General features: G+C 46.0%; 1 protein-coding gene across 1 annotated transcript; it reads right to left on the reverse strand.

The window, feature by feature from the left end:
* Positions 1-13,959: 13,959 nt before the first annotated feature.
* LOC138520386 (olfactory receptor 10AG1-like) lies at positions 13,960-14,907 on the reverse strand. The gene has a single exon (XM_069632790.1). It carries the CDS (start codon positions 14,905-14,907, stop codon positions 13,960-13,962), a length of 948 nt encoding a protein of 315 aa, XP_069488891.1.
* Positions 14,908-15,216: the final 309 nt, after the last annotated feature.

The raw sequence follows: 15,216 nt of genomic DNA on the forward strand, positions 1-15,216 counted from the left end.
CGGGCATGCCGTTTGTGCTGTGTATCACGTGGTGCAGCCTTCTCAGGTTCTCGGACATAGAGCGACCCTGCATGTAGCCCGTCTGATCCTGGTGTATGAGGTACGGGACGGCTGCACGAAGCCTTCTGGCCAGTAATGCGGTGAGGATTTTGTTGTCTACATTCAACATGGATAGTGGGCGGTATGAGCCGCAGTCAGAGCTGTCCTTGTCGGGCTTAAGTAAGGGGATGATGGTGGCTTCAGTCATGGTGTCGGGGAGGTGGCCTATGTCATACGCCTCGTTATATACTTTGGACAACAGGGGGGCCAGTATGTCCTCATAGGCCTTATAAAATTCGCTCGGGAGACCGTCCGGTCCCGGCGTTTTACCCGAGGGCAATGACCTAATGGTGGCTGTGACCTCGTCGGGGGTGACGGGGGCTCCGAGGGGATCTGCCAAGTGGTCCTCCAGGCGTGGGAGCCAGATGGCGTCTAGGGCGTCTTCGATCGCGTGGTCAGGGGGCGGGGCTGGATCAGAGTAAAGGGTTTGGTAATATTGTTTGAACACTGCGTTGATACCCACTTGCGTGTAGAGGGTCAGGCCGTCTGTATTACGAATGGAGCAAATGGGGTATTTGGGGGTTTCTCGTTTATAAAGCCATGCAAGAAGCTTCCCGGGTTTATCGCCCAGGGCATGATTCCTCTCCGTGAATTTCGTATAGCTCAACTTCCCCAGCGTCTCCCAGTGTGTTAGGCATGTTTGTTTAAGATCAATCATCTTTTGCAGGTGGGCGGGATCAGGGGACGGGGTGGCTTCGAGATCTTGGAGTTCAGTCTCAGCGTGCGCTAGCAGGGACGTGACGGATTTTAGGGCCCCTCCAGCCGCGGCTATCATTTCCCCCCTAGTTACCACCTTGTAGGCTTCCCAGGCTGTGCCTAAGTATCTGACGCTATCAATGTTGGTCTGCCAGTAATGTGTGGAACCCTCCCTGATTTGTTCGCTGAAGGCTTTGTCTAACAGCGCTTCGCTCCTCAATTTCCACGTGGGGATGGGGGGCCTGGGCGTCGTGGTCACCCACGAGGTCATCAAAGGGGAGTGGTCTGAAAGTACCCTGGCTAGGTACTGCGTGTCCTCAAATCCCGCCACGTGCTCTTCGCTAATGAACAGGCAATCTATCCTGGTATGGACCTTATGTGGGGGGGAGTAAAAGGAGTAGCCTCTGGTTTCGGGGTTTTGCACTCTCCACAGGTCTTTCAGGGCATATTGCTGCGTGAGGGCGTTCAATATCTTGGCGGGTGGGGAGGGGTCCCCATGTTTACCATCCGACCTGTCTATACGAGGGTTCAGGGTACAGTTGTTGTCACCTCCCCATATCGTTATGCATTCATTACTCGGGGTCAGCCGAGCGTACAGCGAGCGAAAGAAAACAGTGGCATCATGGTTCGGGGCATAGGTGCAAATCAGGCGGACGTCCCGCCCCTCTATGGTGCCCTGAACCAGGGCCATCCTACCTTCATTGTCCGTTTTGGTGTGGGTCAGCTTGACTGGGACAGAGGGGGCGATCCATATCAAGACGCCTCTGGCGTAGGTGGAGTAGGGGGAGCCCACTAGAGTGCCCCGCCAGACCTTGGCCAACGCTGCAAGCTTAGGGCCACATAAGTGGGTCTCCTGAAGGAGGGCGATTCCGACCCTGTGGCGTTTCATGTAGGCGTGGATGCGGCGCTGTTTGATATAGCTGTTTAGCCCCCTGACGTTCCAGGACATGACTCTGATCCTCTCAGCCATGGTCTGTGTGTGGTCGTGCGGCTGTGGGAAGCGTGAGGTTGAGGGGTTTGACGAACTTGGTCGTCCTGGTTGCAATTCCGCTGCGCTTAGTCCCGGTCCGGTTTGTGTCCAATTCAAACTGCGATCCCAACTTGGGGTTCAAACCCCCACAAACAACAACGTCTAACTTAACAAAAAACACAACTTCAAACATAACACGTCTAGCGAGGTTGCCCTTGCTCTGACATCCCCGTTTCTGCCCCATCAGACCAGGGTCTTCCGGTGCCCTACGGGCGGGTGAACTCACCCAAAGTATCCTGGGGATAGGAAAGGGGCTGCCTCCGAAGGTGTTGTCAGGAGGTGTGCCACGACCGGCGCGGCTCCGGTTCCATCAGTGTCGCCACGTCTATTGTCATATAAATGTACGATCGGCTTCTGCAGTCAATGAGTGGAGAAGTTCCTTTGTTGCGGGCGGCTAGGGCCCGCGCTGCTTCCGTTCGATGTCCGGGATCTGTTCTCTGTCCATCCATTCGCAGGCCTCTGCTGGGTTATCAAATAAGTGGGCCTTGTTGTTGCGCAGGACCTTGAGTCTAGCCGGGTAGAGGAGTAGATAGCGCAGGCCTGCTTCCTTGAGTCTCGCCTTGGTGTGGTGGAACTGGGCCCTGCTCCTTTGAACCTGCAGGGTGTAGTCAGGGTAGATTGCTATCTTTGCGGCGTCCCTCTGTATGGATCCGCCCATCCTGGTGAAGGCCAAAATGGATTCCCTGTCCCTATAGTTGAGGACTTTGGCTATCACGGGTCTTGGTGGGGTCCCCGGTGGGGGCCTCCTGGCTAAGGAGCGATGGGCTCTTTCGATAGTGAAGCCCTGCGACAGTTTCCCGGCCCCAATTTCCTGTATGAGCAGGTTCTCGACGTAGTTAGTAGGGTCGTTGCCCTCGATGCCCTCGGGCAGGCCGATAATTCTGATATTGTTTCTGCGGGCCCTTCCTTCGGCCTCCTCAGCCCTGTCCTCTAGGTTCTTCACTTTCTGCGCCAAAATGTCTACATCCTTTAAAAGTTGAGTTTTGGCATCGGTATTGTCTCGGACTTGGATCTCGAGAGCGTCCGTTCTGCCGGTGATAGAGCGCACATCCTGCCTCAGTAAATTCAGGTCGATCGCAACCGCATCAATCTTGTCCTCCATGGTTTTCTGGAGTGTCCTGATGGCCTCTAGCAGTTGGGAGTTGGCTGGCTCGGGTCTCGCAGCGCCCGGCACCTCCACAGGGGCAGAAGCCTCCGCGGGTCCGATCGCTCCAGCGGCCGCGAAGGACTCCATGGTAGTTTGGCGGTGTCTGCTTCGGGCGCCTTTAGTGGTCATGTCCTATCTTCGTGGTCCGTCAGGCCTCGGCAGGCACTACACAGTCTGTGTCCGATGGCGCCGTGCTGGGGATACTTCGCGGGGGGGTTGTGCGTCGGCCGCCCGCCGGGCTACGCCAGTGGGCCGCTCAGCAGGGCCCGGTGAGGGTGTAGTTAAGGCCGCATCAGGCGCTCCCCCCTCCGTCTCCTCGCTGCTCTTCTTCGGGACACAGGAGCACAAGTCTCAGCTTAGGCAATCTCTGCCACTTCAGATCGAGTTCCGTAAAGGCTGGCCCCTTGCGGGTTCCTCCCGGTCGGTCACAGGGCTCCGCTACAGCGTCAGGCTGGGCATCATCATGGCCGCCATTTTCTGTCCTAGTACGACGTTCCGTTTCTTTTCGATGGTGCGGGCCCCCAGAGGGTCGTGAGGCTCCCAAACTTCGTCAACAGGCGGAACACTCCTTCACACGACCTATATTCTGTTTTCAAGTGGCTGCAGTCAAGTTTAAGCGGTAGTTGGTGGCGGATCCATAATCGTATCGAGCGGAGCTGCGCCGAACACGTCCTTCCTACATGGCGGTTAGCCACGCCCCCCTGTCTGTGTCAAAACCTATGCTTGCCCCCACGTATAATACCTAAATGTAGTGGAGGGATATTCTAACTGAAAATAGTGTCCAAATTAAAGTCTGGAGCAATCTCTCGCTCCCTTCTTCAAGTTCAGGATACAGTTCAAAATGTCAATCCCAAACGGAGCTCGGGCTCTTTCCCCAAGCTACAGGTAATGACTTAGCAAAACAAAGTTCCAAAAGAGCTTGGGGGTTCGCTTCCCCAAGCTTTAAGCATGGATTCACAACACAATGTTCAAAAGCTAGTGTTCTCAAGAAGCTCAGGATTCTCTTCCCCCAAGCTTCAAGCACTGTTCACAACACAATGTTCCAAAAAGGGCTCAGGGTTCCTCCCGCAACCTTGCATTCTTGCGTCAGAACCAATATTCCACTCTTTCTAGTTTCTCAATTGATTGCATAGTTCCTTTTTATTGGTTGGGGCTCCCTGGTCTATGCACAGTTGACAAACCACGCGGTCCACCCACTAACAGTCACGCAACCAGTTGCCCGTACCCAAGCACTTTATTCGTAATTCAGGATTGTTGGGCTAGTCACACTTGTCAGATTGAAATGCAGCTTAAACTTTCAGTTCAGTAGTTTGCTCACACTTCTCTGCTCCCCTCGGCTGCTCACTTGCAGAAAACTCTTTCTTATGATTTCATTAGTTTGTGTTGCTTTGGAATTGTCCTTTAACTGTTCTGAGTCTTTTGAACACTTTTTCTTCCTTGAACGGGACCATTCTGAAACATTGTTATTCATTAGTCCACTGTTGGCCTTGCATTGAACTATTTCACCATTCAGTTCTCATCAGAGGCTTTCGAGAACGTGCTGGCTGCATGCGAACAGTCCAATACAATGTAGCTCCACTATTCTTCAAACACGCACTAGGTTTCATTCATTCATTGACACTCACCGGTTGCGTAACATTTCTTTCCTAGCTTCTGGTTTCGCACATTCAGGATCTCTTTGCCTGCCCCACTGACTCCCTTAGACTGTTGCCACCAGTCATGGAACAAGCATCTCTTGGCTTTCCTCTTGCTGTTTGTGGATTCCAACTTTTATACACATGTGAAGTGCCAGGTTCAATTGCCTGACCACAATCAGCCCAATTAACAGGACATACTTGGGCTTCAGTTCTATGGCCTTCAGGCTCCTTCTTCTTCATCTCAGTACTATAGTGGTGTTTCCTATAGGTAATCTTCATTACTCTTGGGGTCAGTTTCTTCTTCTCAGTACTTGGTCTGACTTCAGGGGGAAAAGTAGCATCTGAATAGCAATATCCTACAAAGGCTGGGGGAGGTGAAAACTGGCATTCCCCACATTTACCCTAAAATAACCAAATAAGAGACACATAGTATGCACCCCAGTAGGGAATGAGACCAGGACCAATTGTGAGTGATGTAAAAACAAGACTTTATATAAAGTAAAAATGTGGCACGCAGAGGACTCTGCTTCTCCGAGAGTGCTCTGCCCAAACAACAGAAAAATCCACATTATATTAAAAAAACACGTCATCTATGACGTGTGCTATAGGGGATACAGTGAGTAGGGTTCATTGGGCAAAGAGGCCTGGACAGTAAACGGTGTGTAGGTACGATGCACCAGGATTGGTCAGCGCCGGACATGTATCTTCTTGTAGCACATGGGTCACCTGGGCTCATCTGGGAATGGTGCGGGGTCAGGCAGTGTCCATGTCGCTATGTTTCATCCTGTCTAACTCTTTTGCCCTTTTGGCCACACACATTTTTGATGTTATACATACATTTCTACACAAAACATATACATCATTTAAACATTTGACCTGGGCCATCAGGAATAAGCATACATGGGTCCAGGTGCCATATCTATCACAGTATTTCAAAAACACATTAATTGAGTATCTCTTTAAACTTCACGCAGGTGTTTTACTATTTGTTTGTACAAGGAGAATATATGGGCGCATGGGATTAGAAATAGGAGGGTGAACTCGAGTGGCACATGGGCAAGGGGCTTGCAACTGTTACATAAAGGAGTTGTGGGGTTAGGAGGCCTGTGGTCTATATTTCTTTAGACAGGGTCTGCTAGGGCAGAGGCAGGTTTGTGGAGACTAACGTTTTTTTCCAGAACCAGGCTCCAGCCCGGTCACACACAGGGCAGTGATGTCAAAGGAAGAGGAGTGATACAGTGTTTAGCTCGCTACAATTTTTCGCCTAAGCTTCCGTGAGAACAGGACAGCCACGGAGAAGGCAGAGGGGAGGAGGTTGGGGACTGGCATGCTGGTGGTGCGTGGACAATGAAGGGGAGAGGCAGAGGCTTGTATTCAGTGTTCGCCTGCGGCCTAGTAGAAAATGGAGTCAGTAGTTAACACAAAATGGAGTCTCGCCAGCCTATAGGCCATGTACAGTTATGTGTCACTCAACTGTTGCCTCGCAACTTGGCCAGAGGTGTGGTGTCATCCGTTGAATGATCGTATTGTTTACCACATTAGGAATTAAGGGGGGCCTGGGATTCCCTTCCTCCCTTACAGAGGTTAAGTTGAATCACTGTCAGGAAATGGGGGCTACCGTGTCTCACCCTCTGGCACCCTCTCCCCAATTTCCAAGGCCTCTCACCCAGGTGATCTTCACTTGCTAGTTCGCCCCCAGGGTCGGGATCCAAAAGAGATGGCCCTTCCCTGGCCACCTGAACAGAAGACCCCTGAGGAGTATGTGTGAGAGTGCCTTCAGATTTCTCACACCACCAGCAAGTACAGGTTTAAAGCTTGTTTGACTTTTCCAACCCCCAGCCTGAAGCCAAGCTGTATATCAGTCAAGACATTGCAATCTGAAAGACACTACTCCATGTGGCCCAAACTGACTCTTCCAAAGATCTTAAAGGAAGTATTGAGAAGTGAAATAGGTCTGTATGCACCGCAGGAGGTTTGATCGCCCTTCTTAAAAACCAGGAAAATTAGGAACTTTTTCCAGGTGGACGGTATGACCCCATGGCCAAAATTGCATTAAATGTGTATGTTAGCAACGGGGCCCACAGATCTCCCCAGTCCTGAAACAAATCAGAGGTATACCGTTGGATCCCGAGGACCAATTGTGGGCTTGTTCGTCTTTTACTCGAAACCTCATTCACAGAAAAGACAAGGGTCAGTATGTTGGAAAAGGCTACCACCGGCTCAGGGTCACCCATTTAGAGCCCTGAAAAATAATGTACCCGGGTCACAGCTGCTACAAGAGTTTCTGTGCCCATTGATGTACGACTATCGGCTGGGCTGCTTGCCACAAATTGACAAAACTGTTTGGCATAATTTGCTTCAACTGCTTTCAGCAAGGCTTCCCATGCTTTCCTGTTTCCTCTTGGGCATGGCCTGACGATACGCAGATCTTGTCTGTGTAATATCGTGGCTATTTGATCAAGGTGCCTTCAAAACAGAGAGACGTTTGTGTTTGCATTTGCAACTGTCCTCATTTAACCATCCCCTGGCCGGTCTGTGCTTCATCGCAAAAAAGCTTGTTGGAAAAAATCAGTCAGTGTGCATGTAAGATTAAAAAAAGCCTTGGTAAACACTAAAAGGGCCAAGGCAGAGTCTAGTATTTGAGACAACCACAGAGAACATACACTCAGGGTCTTCTGATATAGATCCGTCAGGTCAAACCTTTCCCATTTTATTTGACTTTACACGACGTGTCAACTTTTGCCCCATCCAGTTGCATATAAGACGTAAGGTTCAGATGCCCCCTCTGCCATGATATTTTAAGATGCATTGGAAAATGGTTGCTGTGTGGATAGCTCAGGACCTGAAACCCCTGGACGAAATACCAGTTTTTCATCTCCATGAGGAAATAATCAATTGTCAATTTTCCCATACGGCTACGAAAAGTGACCTGCCCCAGGATATCAGGGGCCACAGTACATTAAGGGGTTGCATGCCCCATTCCAGGACCCATATTATTTCAATGGAGTGAACACAGCCACTGCATTCAGTTGTTGAGGAGTCCCAACTGTCCCTGGTGGTGGCAATGCCTATCTCACCCCATCCTGGCTCATACAGCCAGCGGGTATAGCATGAGGAAAGCCTGCAGCGTGCCTCCTTCTCTAGGACTTCTCTCGTAACTCCACCTGAGACAGAAAAACAAATAGAAACTTTGCCAAAATTCACATAGGAACCAAGGGAAATGTTGTTACTACATGGCACACCTCTTTATTCATTATTCAGCGTCCTGTAACTGAGTCTGGCAGGGTGGGTGGTGTCTGGTGCCTGGGCTGCAAAAAAGACTAGCTCTCCGGTCCCAGGCCATTTATGTGCCTCCGCAGGGCAGGTTCTTTCCAGCTGGACCCTGGGAGCACACCCCTTGTACCCCCCTCAGGCGAGGGATGGTGAGCCTGACAAGGTGGGCCAGAGGGGTGGGCCGCTATGCAGAATACACATTGGGATGTGAGGTTTATGGCTTCCAATAAATGTTCCACAAGTCAGAGTCAAAGTCAGAGAAATGCAAGCAAACTTAAAATAAAGATGATGTTGAGAAACAGTAAGATAAACTCACTCACTCGGCTCAAGGTATTATCAGAATGAATAACAGACAAGTGGAGCGCAGTGGCACACTCGCTTCCACCAAGCTGTAAATGTCTTGTAATCCGCTGTTTAGGAGGCATTTGTGTGACGCTTGCCACTGCTTGCCTAAGGGATTGGGTGAAACAATGTGTCACGTGATGTTTATTATTGCGTCTGGTGCGGTGACTGAACACCAGCTTACTAGCAACAATTGCTGTAGCTGAACAGAGATCACATTTGCATCGGACGCTTAATCCGCTGGGTTCCTGCTCCCACTCTCCGGCTAATCCAACCTTTGTAGCCTAGACCTCTTGATGTAACCCATGTTTCATCACACTCGTGGCTGTTGATCCAGTGTGTTTAATCTCATGCCAGCTTCAGTAACGGCCGCCTTTTGCCAATTTGTTATTGAACAGGAATTTGTTATTGAATATGAAGATTTTTTTTTTGTTCATCATATACTCTAATACATCTTTGATCATTTCTGATTCCTTAAAAAAATGTGCAGACCTTTTTGAGTAGTAAAACGAAATAGCTTCTAATGCTAAAGTATGTCTAAGGAAATTACACCCAGTGTGACCAAAATATATGTGTTATGCCATGTTAAATCATTCAAAATGTGTATGATGTGCTTACTATCTATAGTATACTATGGCAGTTTTTGGACTGTATAATTAAAAAGAATGTCAAAACATTCAGAAATGTTTTCTGTGTTTGTATCTGTCCCATTAATATTGGGTTTCACTGCTGGTAAATCATGAAATATTTATTGTACTTTTGTGAGAAAGTGCATTGTAAGTATTGTTGGATGTTTTCTTACCAATTGCCATTTCATTTTCTTAGTAATCAATTCCTCCAAATACCAAAATTCTATTTGTGATTCAATATCTGTGTGACAGATTTTATGTGTTCGAAATGTATACGCCAATAGTTCTCAATTGAATTTAAATGTAACTCTCCCAATTTGATGTAATTCTGTGTGTTAATGAGAACAATGGTCCCCTCCGTAAGATTCTTTTATGATAAAATCTTTGGCCCTCATTAGGAGTGAGCCCTTTTGGAAATAAGGTGCTGGTAGCAACGTTACTGGCACCTTTTCCGGACTGCCTCACTCTGAGTCTGCTGGCACGGGCTGTGAACTACCGGCTGGCCTGACCTCCAGGTTGTTCAGGCCCCTACCAGCAGACAAATCACTGAAGTACAAACACGTTACTGATGGTGCCGGTGCCTCAGGGTTCCCATTCCGGTGTAGTCCTACTTACCATTCCTCCGCCCGTAATATCCCAATATTAATGGGATATCAGGCAGCGGAAACAAGAAGCCGAGTTTGCTGGTAAATCCAGCAACCTCATATTGAGGGCCTTTGTTTTGTAACAAGATCTGTAAATCTGTTTTCTGCTATTGTCAAGTTATCCTTAATATGAGGATTTTGTCTCCTCCATTTGTTGCTTAATTGAAGCATTTCCTCAGAGACTGGTTTAAATACTCTCTGGAGCATTATTTTCTGGTACTATAGGATTCCATTTTGATTTAAATCTCGAACTGGGTTGTAAAGAAGTGCCTTGTATAATACCTAGTTCTCCCAAACAAGCTTCATTAGTTGTTTCCTCTTCTTCTTCTTCAAATGAAAGCAGCTGTTTTGTATGTTTAATGTCTTGGACTGTTTGCTTAGATAGGTCTGCAGATAGTGTGGATTCTTCTTCCAGTTGTCCATTGTTCAAAAAAATAAATCAATGTTCTGCAAAATTGTTATGTATTTGTATATCAATCAACAAGACTGCATCCAGTACTTGGCACAAATGACAACCCTTTAGAAAGTAATTGCTTCTCCTGTTCTGTAATATTTATTTTCTTATCTATCTCTGTTGTCACCCTACTCTTAATTGAACTCATATTTTTGTCCTGATTCTATGTGTCCTGTATTTCCATTGTTTCCTATTTTGTCCACATCCCCAGCCCCTTTCTTTCTGTATTCTGTGGTTTCTTTTGTTTGTCCCCTGTCTTTAAAAATGTAACTTTTTTTAGAGTATGCTTGGTACCTATTACCACATCTATATCTTTTAATTTCATCCAAGTAATGTATTTTTTAATTTAGTCCCATGGTACTACTCTGTGTCTCCTCTTCTCCACTCTCTGCACTATCGGCATCAGACCTTGGCAGAGTTTTCTTCCCACTAGTATCTTTACATTTGCTAGCTCTAGTAGATGTATTGCATTTTGGTTGAAATGCATGTACTCTGTCAAGTCTATAGTATTTTTCATCTCTAAAAAATGTTTTCTTTTTTTTAGTTTAATTTCATCTTGAAGTTCTTTAAGATCGCTTCCATCATGCAGTCGTTTGTTTAAAATAGTATCTGGTTTGTCAAATTTAGTAATCTCCTTTTTATGTTCCTAATTGTTTCCTCAACTATTTCATGAAGACTGTCTGCGTGTCTGATTAGCAATTTTAACATATCATGGATGATTGTGTTGTACTAGTGTACTGGTGCCACTTTATTATCTTCATCAAAGTTGGGAAATATATGTAACATTAAACCTCTTGCAATCCTATTGTTCTCTAAATATTGTGTTTGGGTTGCTATTTCCCCAGATTTTGTAAACTCTTTTTAGGATAATCTTTGTAGAATATAAAAGCTATCCCTTAAAGTAGTTACTTTCAATATTCTAGAAAATGATTGTTTGGTGTTACCACAAAGGGCGAATAGAGCCTTAATGTCTTCATCTCTACCTTCTCTATAGCCTCACATTTTAGAGCAACTAAAGCCGACAACACTCCGGATAAGAAAATAAATCCAAATATCCCACAGGGGCTTATGCAATTGGAGACATTGGACCTCACTACAAGTCCGGCGGTATGCCTGCCGGTGCTTCCGGTGGGTTGCCGCTGGGCTTTTAACATTTTACCGGCTCCTAGTTTCCTGGTGGCACCAGGACATCACAAGTCTCGGCGGACCGGTGAACTGGGTGCCGGAAAATGTTAGTCCCCATTCCTGTGGAGTCCCATAGGCTTCTGTCACGCCTCTGCCTCCTGGGGCCAATGCATCAGGAAAAGTCAGGCCTGCCGGGCGTAGCGGCCCCAGCAGGCAGACTCATAGTGTGGCGGTCTGAAAACAAGGGTGCTGGTAAGCTTACCGGCACCCTGATTTCCAGACCGCCACACTTGTAATGAGTCCTATTGTGTGCCTTAAGTATAGGTTGAAACTATTTTAGTTAATTATTTCAATAAACCTTGAGTCCTTTGTTCACCTGCTGCTTGTGCTACTGTAATGGAGAAAAAGACCCCACCTGCATAGGTCATTATTCATATGAAAAAAAAAATATTCTCATTGGTATTGTCTCCACAGTGAACACTGGTTTTTATTCCATATTTCTCATAAAATATATGGGTAAATTAAGAAAATACCTTCATGATACAACCAAGTTTACAAACTCCCCCAAATGGAGGTAAACCTCAGGTTCACAATCTCCTCTTTGATACCTCATCAACAAATCCTCAATAAATAGGATCACAGCTTTAAAATTGCGTTGATGTGGTTTTGATTCTTTTTTTATTTTTAAAGCATCCCCAGATTTATGTAAGTATCCACATTGTAGAAAAAAAATGTAAGAAAGTGCATGGTGCACAATTTATTAGTTATTATGTCAGTGCAATCTGTTCTCATTGACAAAATGTGTCTGTATATTTGTGAATGAACACTGACATTCCTTTAGAAATGGATGAACCTTTGTTTTAGTTTTCTGATGCCTCTGGCTTGGCATTTGAACAGCACCACATTAGACAAAGCGCTCACTGCTTATGTTTGCAGAATTTCAGTCTAAATCACTAAACATGTTTTAGAAAAAGAGTTATTTTCTGTAGCATTTTCCTCACATTTTGAATGATTTTGTGTTTAGCTTTGCCTAAAAACATTGTTTGTAATTTCCCAGTGACTGTTGTAATTTCTCAGTGGCTATGTAAATCATTATTACTTCTATCAAGGGGCGTTTCCTTCCCTTATTGTGCTTTCCCCATTAGAGAAAAGTATTTTTTGCAATGCAGTTAATATCTTTTGGGAAAAAAACTCCTTTCCGCACAATACTCTGGTGTCTTAGGTCACATGGGGTGAATTCCTAATGACTAATTTCTCATTCTTTTTGAGCAGCCATTTTGAAAGAGGTATTATTTTTTCTCTACTACAATTTCTTAACACAGAGCCTTAATGTCTGATTTGCTTCTGTGCTGGAGGAAACAAGCTTGCTTTTTGTAAAATAGGTTGTATGCTTATCAGGGGAGAAGGGCGTGCATATATAAGTAGTGCAGTTAATGTGCATGTGCCCACTGACTGCTGTCTGGTTCTTAACTATCTTTTGCCAAATACCTCTCAACCATCTATCTAGCCTTACCACAAAACCCCTAAAAAGTTACCCCATCGAATTTTCATTCCAGTCACACAATGTTTTCGACATGAACCCCGGTATCATGCCCTCCATCTAAACCACAAGTCACTCTTCTTCTCCCACATAATTCACTTCCCACTTGCATTTGCTTTGCACTATTTGGTAGAATTCCCATTAGGATTCAACCTTTACACACACACACACTCATTATCCAATCGAGGACAGCCCATTAAATTGTAGCATTGGTTACCGATTCACAATGCTCACAAGTATCTGTAAACTTCCTCATGCCTTTGCCTCTTCCTGCAGCATCTTTATTCCTCGCCTCTCATCATTGACTCAGCTTTTTCTTCTCTTTTGCTTGTACCACCTCCACGACCTCACACACTTCATCATCACACTTTTAAACTTGAGTCTTTAACACTTCATTGACCTCGCTACTAGACTGCATCACAATGTGGTCCTGTGAAACCCCATCTGCAAATTCTCTGAATTCACATGACACCACTAATGATGATCTCAGACCTCTCACACATGTATCCTAGACACATTCATTTCAACATACCTGCGATAAAAACGATGATGGGTCTGGAAGCACCCTTGTGTTTTCATGGACCTTGACACGTGTTGCCTCCTCTTGCTGTGTATTCACTTTTTGTAACAGCAGTGTGTGAACTCAGCACCAATCATGCATTGCGCGCCCTTCTTTTCCCTGCCTGGTAATTGCAGACAGTATTTGCGGCAATTGCACCAATGGCAATCCCCCGAGAAGCGTGCTCAATGTGCAGCCAATACAGACCAGTTTTCCTGGCGTACCAAATCCTATTTTCGAACACTGATGCTTGTCAAGTTCAACATATCATTTGTCACCACTTTGTTGCACTAGAAAGCCCGTGTAATGAAGCACAGCTTGTAATGAAGGCATCAGGCAAACATTCAAGCACAGCAACAACTATTTACATGACTAGCAACCTCTCCTCTCCAGAACCGCCGCACGGTAAGCAACACTCCCTACCTCACAGGCATACCAGACACAATTCCATGACCTCAATACACACAAGAGCTTAACAGAAGGAGGCCCTTCTCTGGGAAAGCAGCATGGCTCGTATTGCAGTGTAATCATTGTGACAGTGCAAAACATTGCGCCTTTGCAGACATATTATTTCAATATTATTTCACACTGGTGCAATTTTGTAGTGGTGCAAAAAACTGCACTGCGGCTGGTGTAAAGTTTTCAATATACCTCATAGGCTACGAGCCAAGAATATTAATGGTGATTATAGTATTATAAGCAGACGTGATACGTGTTGCCCTGTTATCCATCGATAAAGAAAACACACTGAAATAGAATTGTCCTAATGAACAACCCTCGCGATTTAAACTTTTTTAGGACATAGGTTGGAAGTTATCTGTTTTCTAAGAGCCTGTTTTACATCCTTATTTTTCAGGCTGTAAATCAATGGGTTTAACATGGGCATAATAACAGCATAGAATGCTGCAAACACTCTGTCTTTGCCCTGTGAGTAATTTGACTTTGGTTGCATGTAAGCCAACATAGCAGACCCGTAGAGCAAGGTGACCGAAGCGATGTGGGAAGCACAGGTGGACACTGCTTTGTGCCGCCCCTCAGTGGATTTCATCTTTGCTATTTTGGTGATGATGAAAGCATATGTGATAAGAATGAAGAGAAGAGGAAGCAGTAGGAGGACCACGCTTGCTGCCATTGTTACCATTTCATTAGCATAGGTGTCTGAGCAAGACAGTCTCAGCAGCGGCGGGATATCGCAGACGAAGTGGTAGATGGCGCGAGACTTACAGAACGGTAAGTAAAATATAAAAGATGTCTGCCCCACTGAGACCACGATTCCTACAATCCATGTTGTCAAGACCAATGCAACACACCTGGATTTGTTCATAATCGTCATGTAACGGAGTGGGATGCAGATGGCTACATAGCGGTCGAGAGCCATGACCGTGAGAAGAAGAACGTCTGTGCCTCCGAGGGCGAGAAACAAACACATCTGGATGGCACAGCTGAAAAAGAAAATACCCTTGTCCTCCAGCAGGAAAATTGTCAGCATCTTTGGGACTGTGATGGTTGTGAAAGCAATCTCAAGCAGTGACAGGTTCTTGAGGAAGAAGTACATGGGCGTGTGAAGGGTGGCATCCAGTGTTATGATTACAATGATGACAAGGTTCCCCAGCAGAGTCATCAAGTATATAGCTAGGAAGAGGGCAAAGAGCCGGAGCTGAAGCTGTGGAGAGAGATCCGAGAACCCCAGGAGAAGGAATCCCGTCCATGAAGTGAGGTTCGATTGTATCATTGGGTCACATGAGTTTGCCTAAGGAGAGAATATGGAAAGAAATGATTAAGGAGAGCATGTTAAACATCAGCCTTTGACAGTCAAAACATGCCAGAAGTTACATAATTCTCCCTAGTAGTATGGTAAACTCTCTGATCCCGATATTAACTCTATATATCTCTAATATTGTTATTGTGGTGTACTCAGTGGCCCGAGAGAGGTGAAAGAGATTTGCTTTGCGGTATATACAATACATTGCTAGCTTAGGGAAGCTAGCAATGAGATAGGATACCATGTATGTGGTTTTCAAGCAAGACTACTTATCACAGC

This window comes from Ambystoma mexicanum, chromosome 13, assembly GCF_040938575.1.
Source record: "Ambystoma mexicanum isolate Mex_15411 chromosome 13, UKY_AmexF1_1, whole genome shotgun sequence".
NCBI lineage: Eukaryota > Metazoa > Chordata > Amphibia > Caudata > Ambystomatidae > Ambystoma > Ambystoma mexicanum.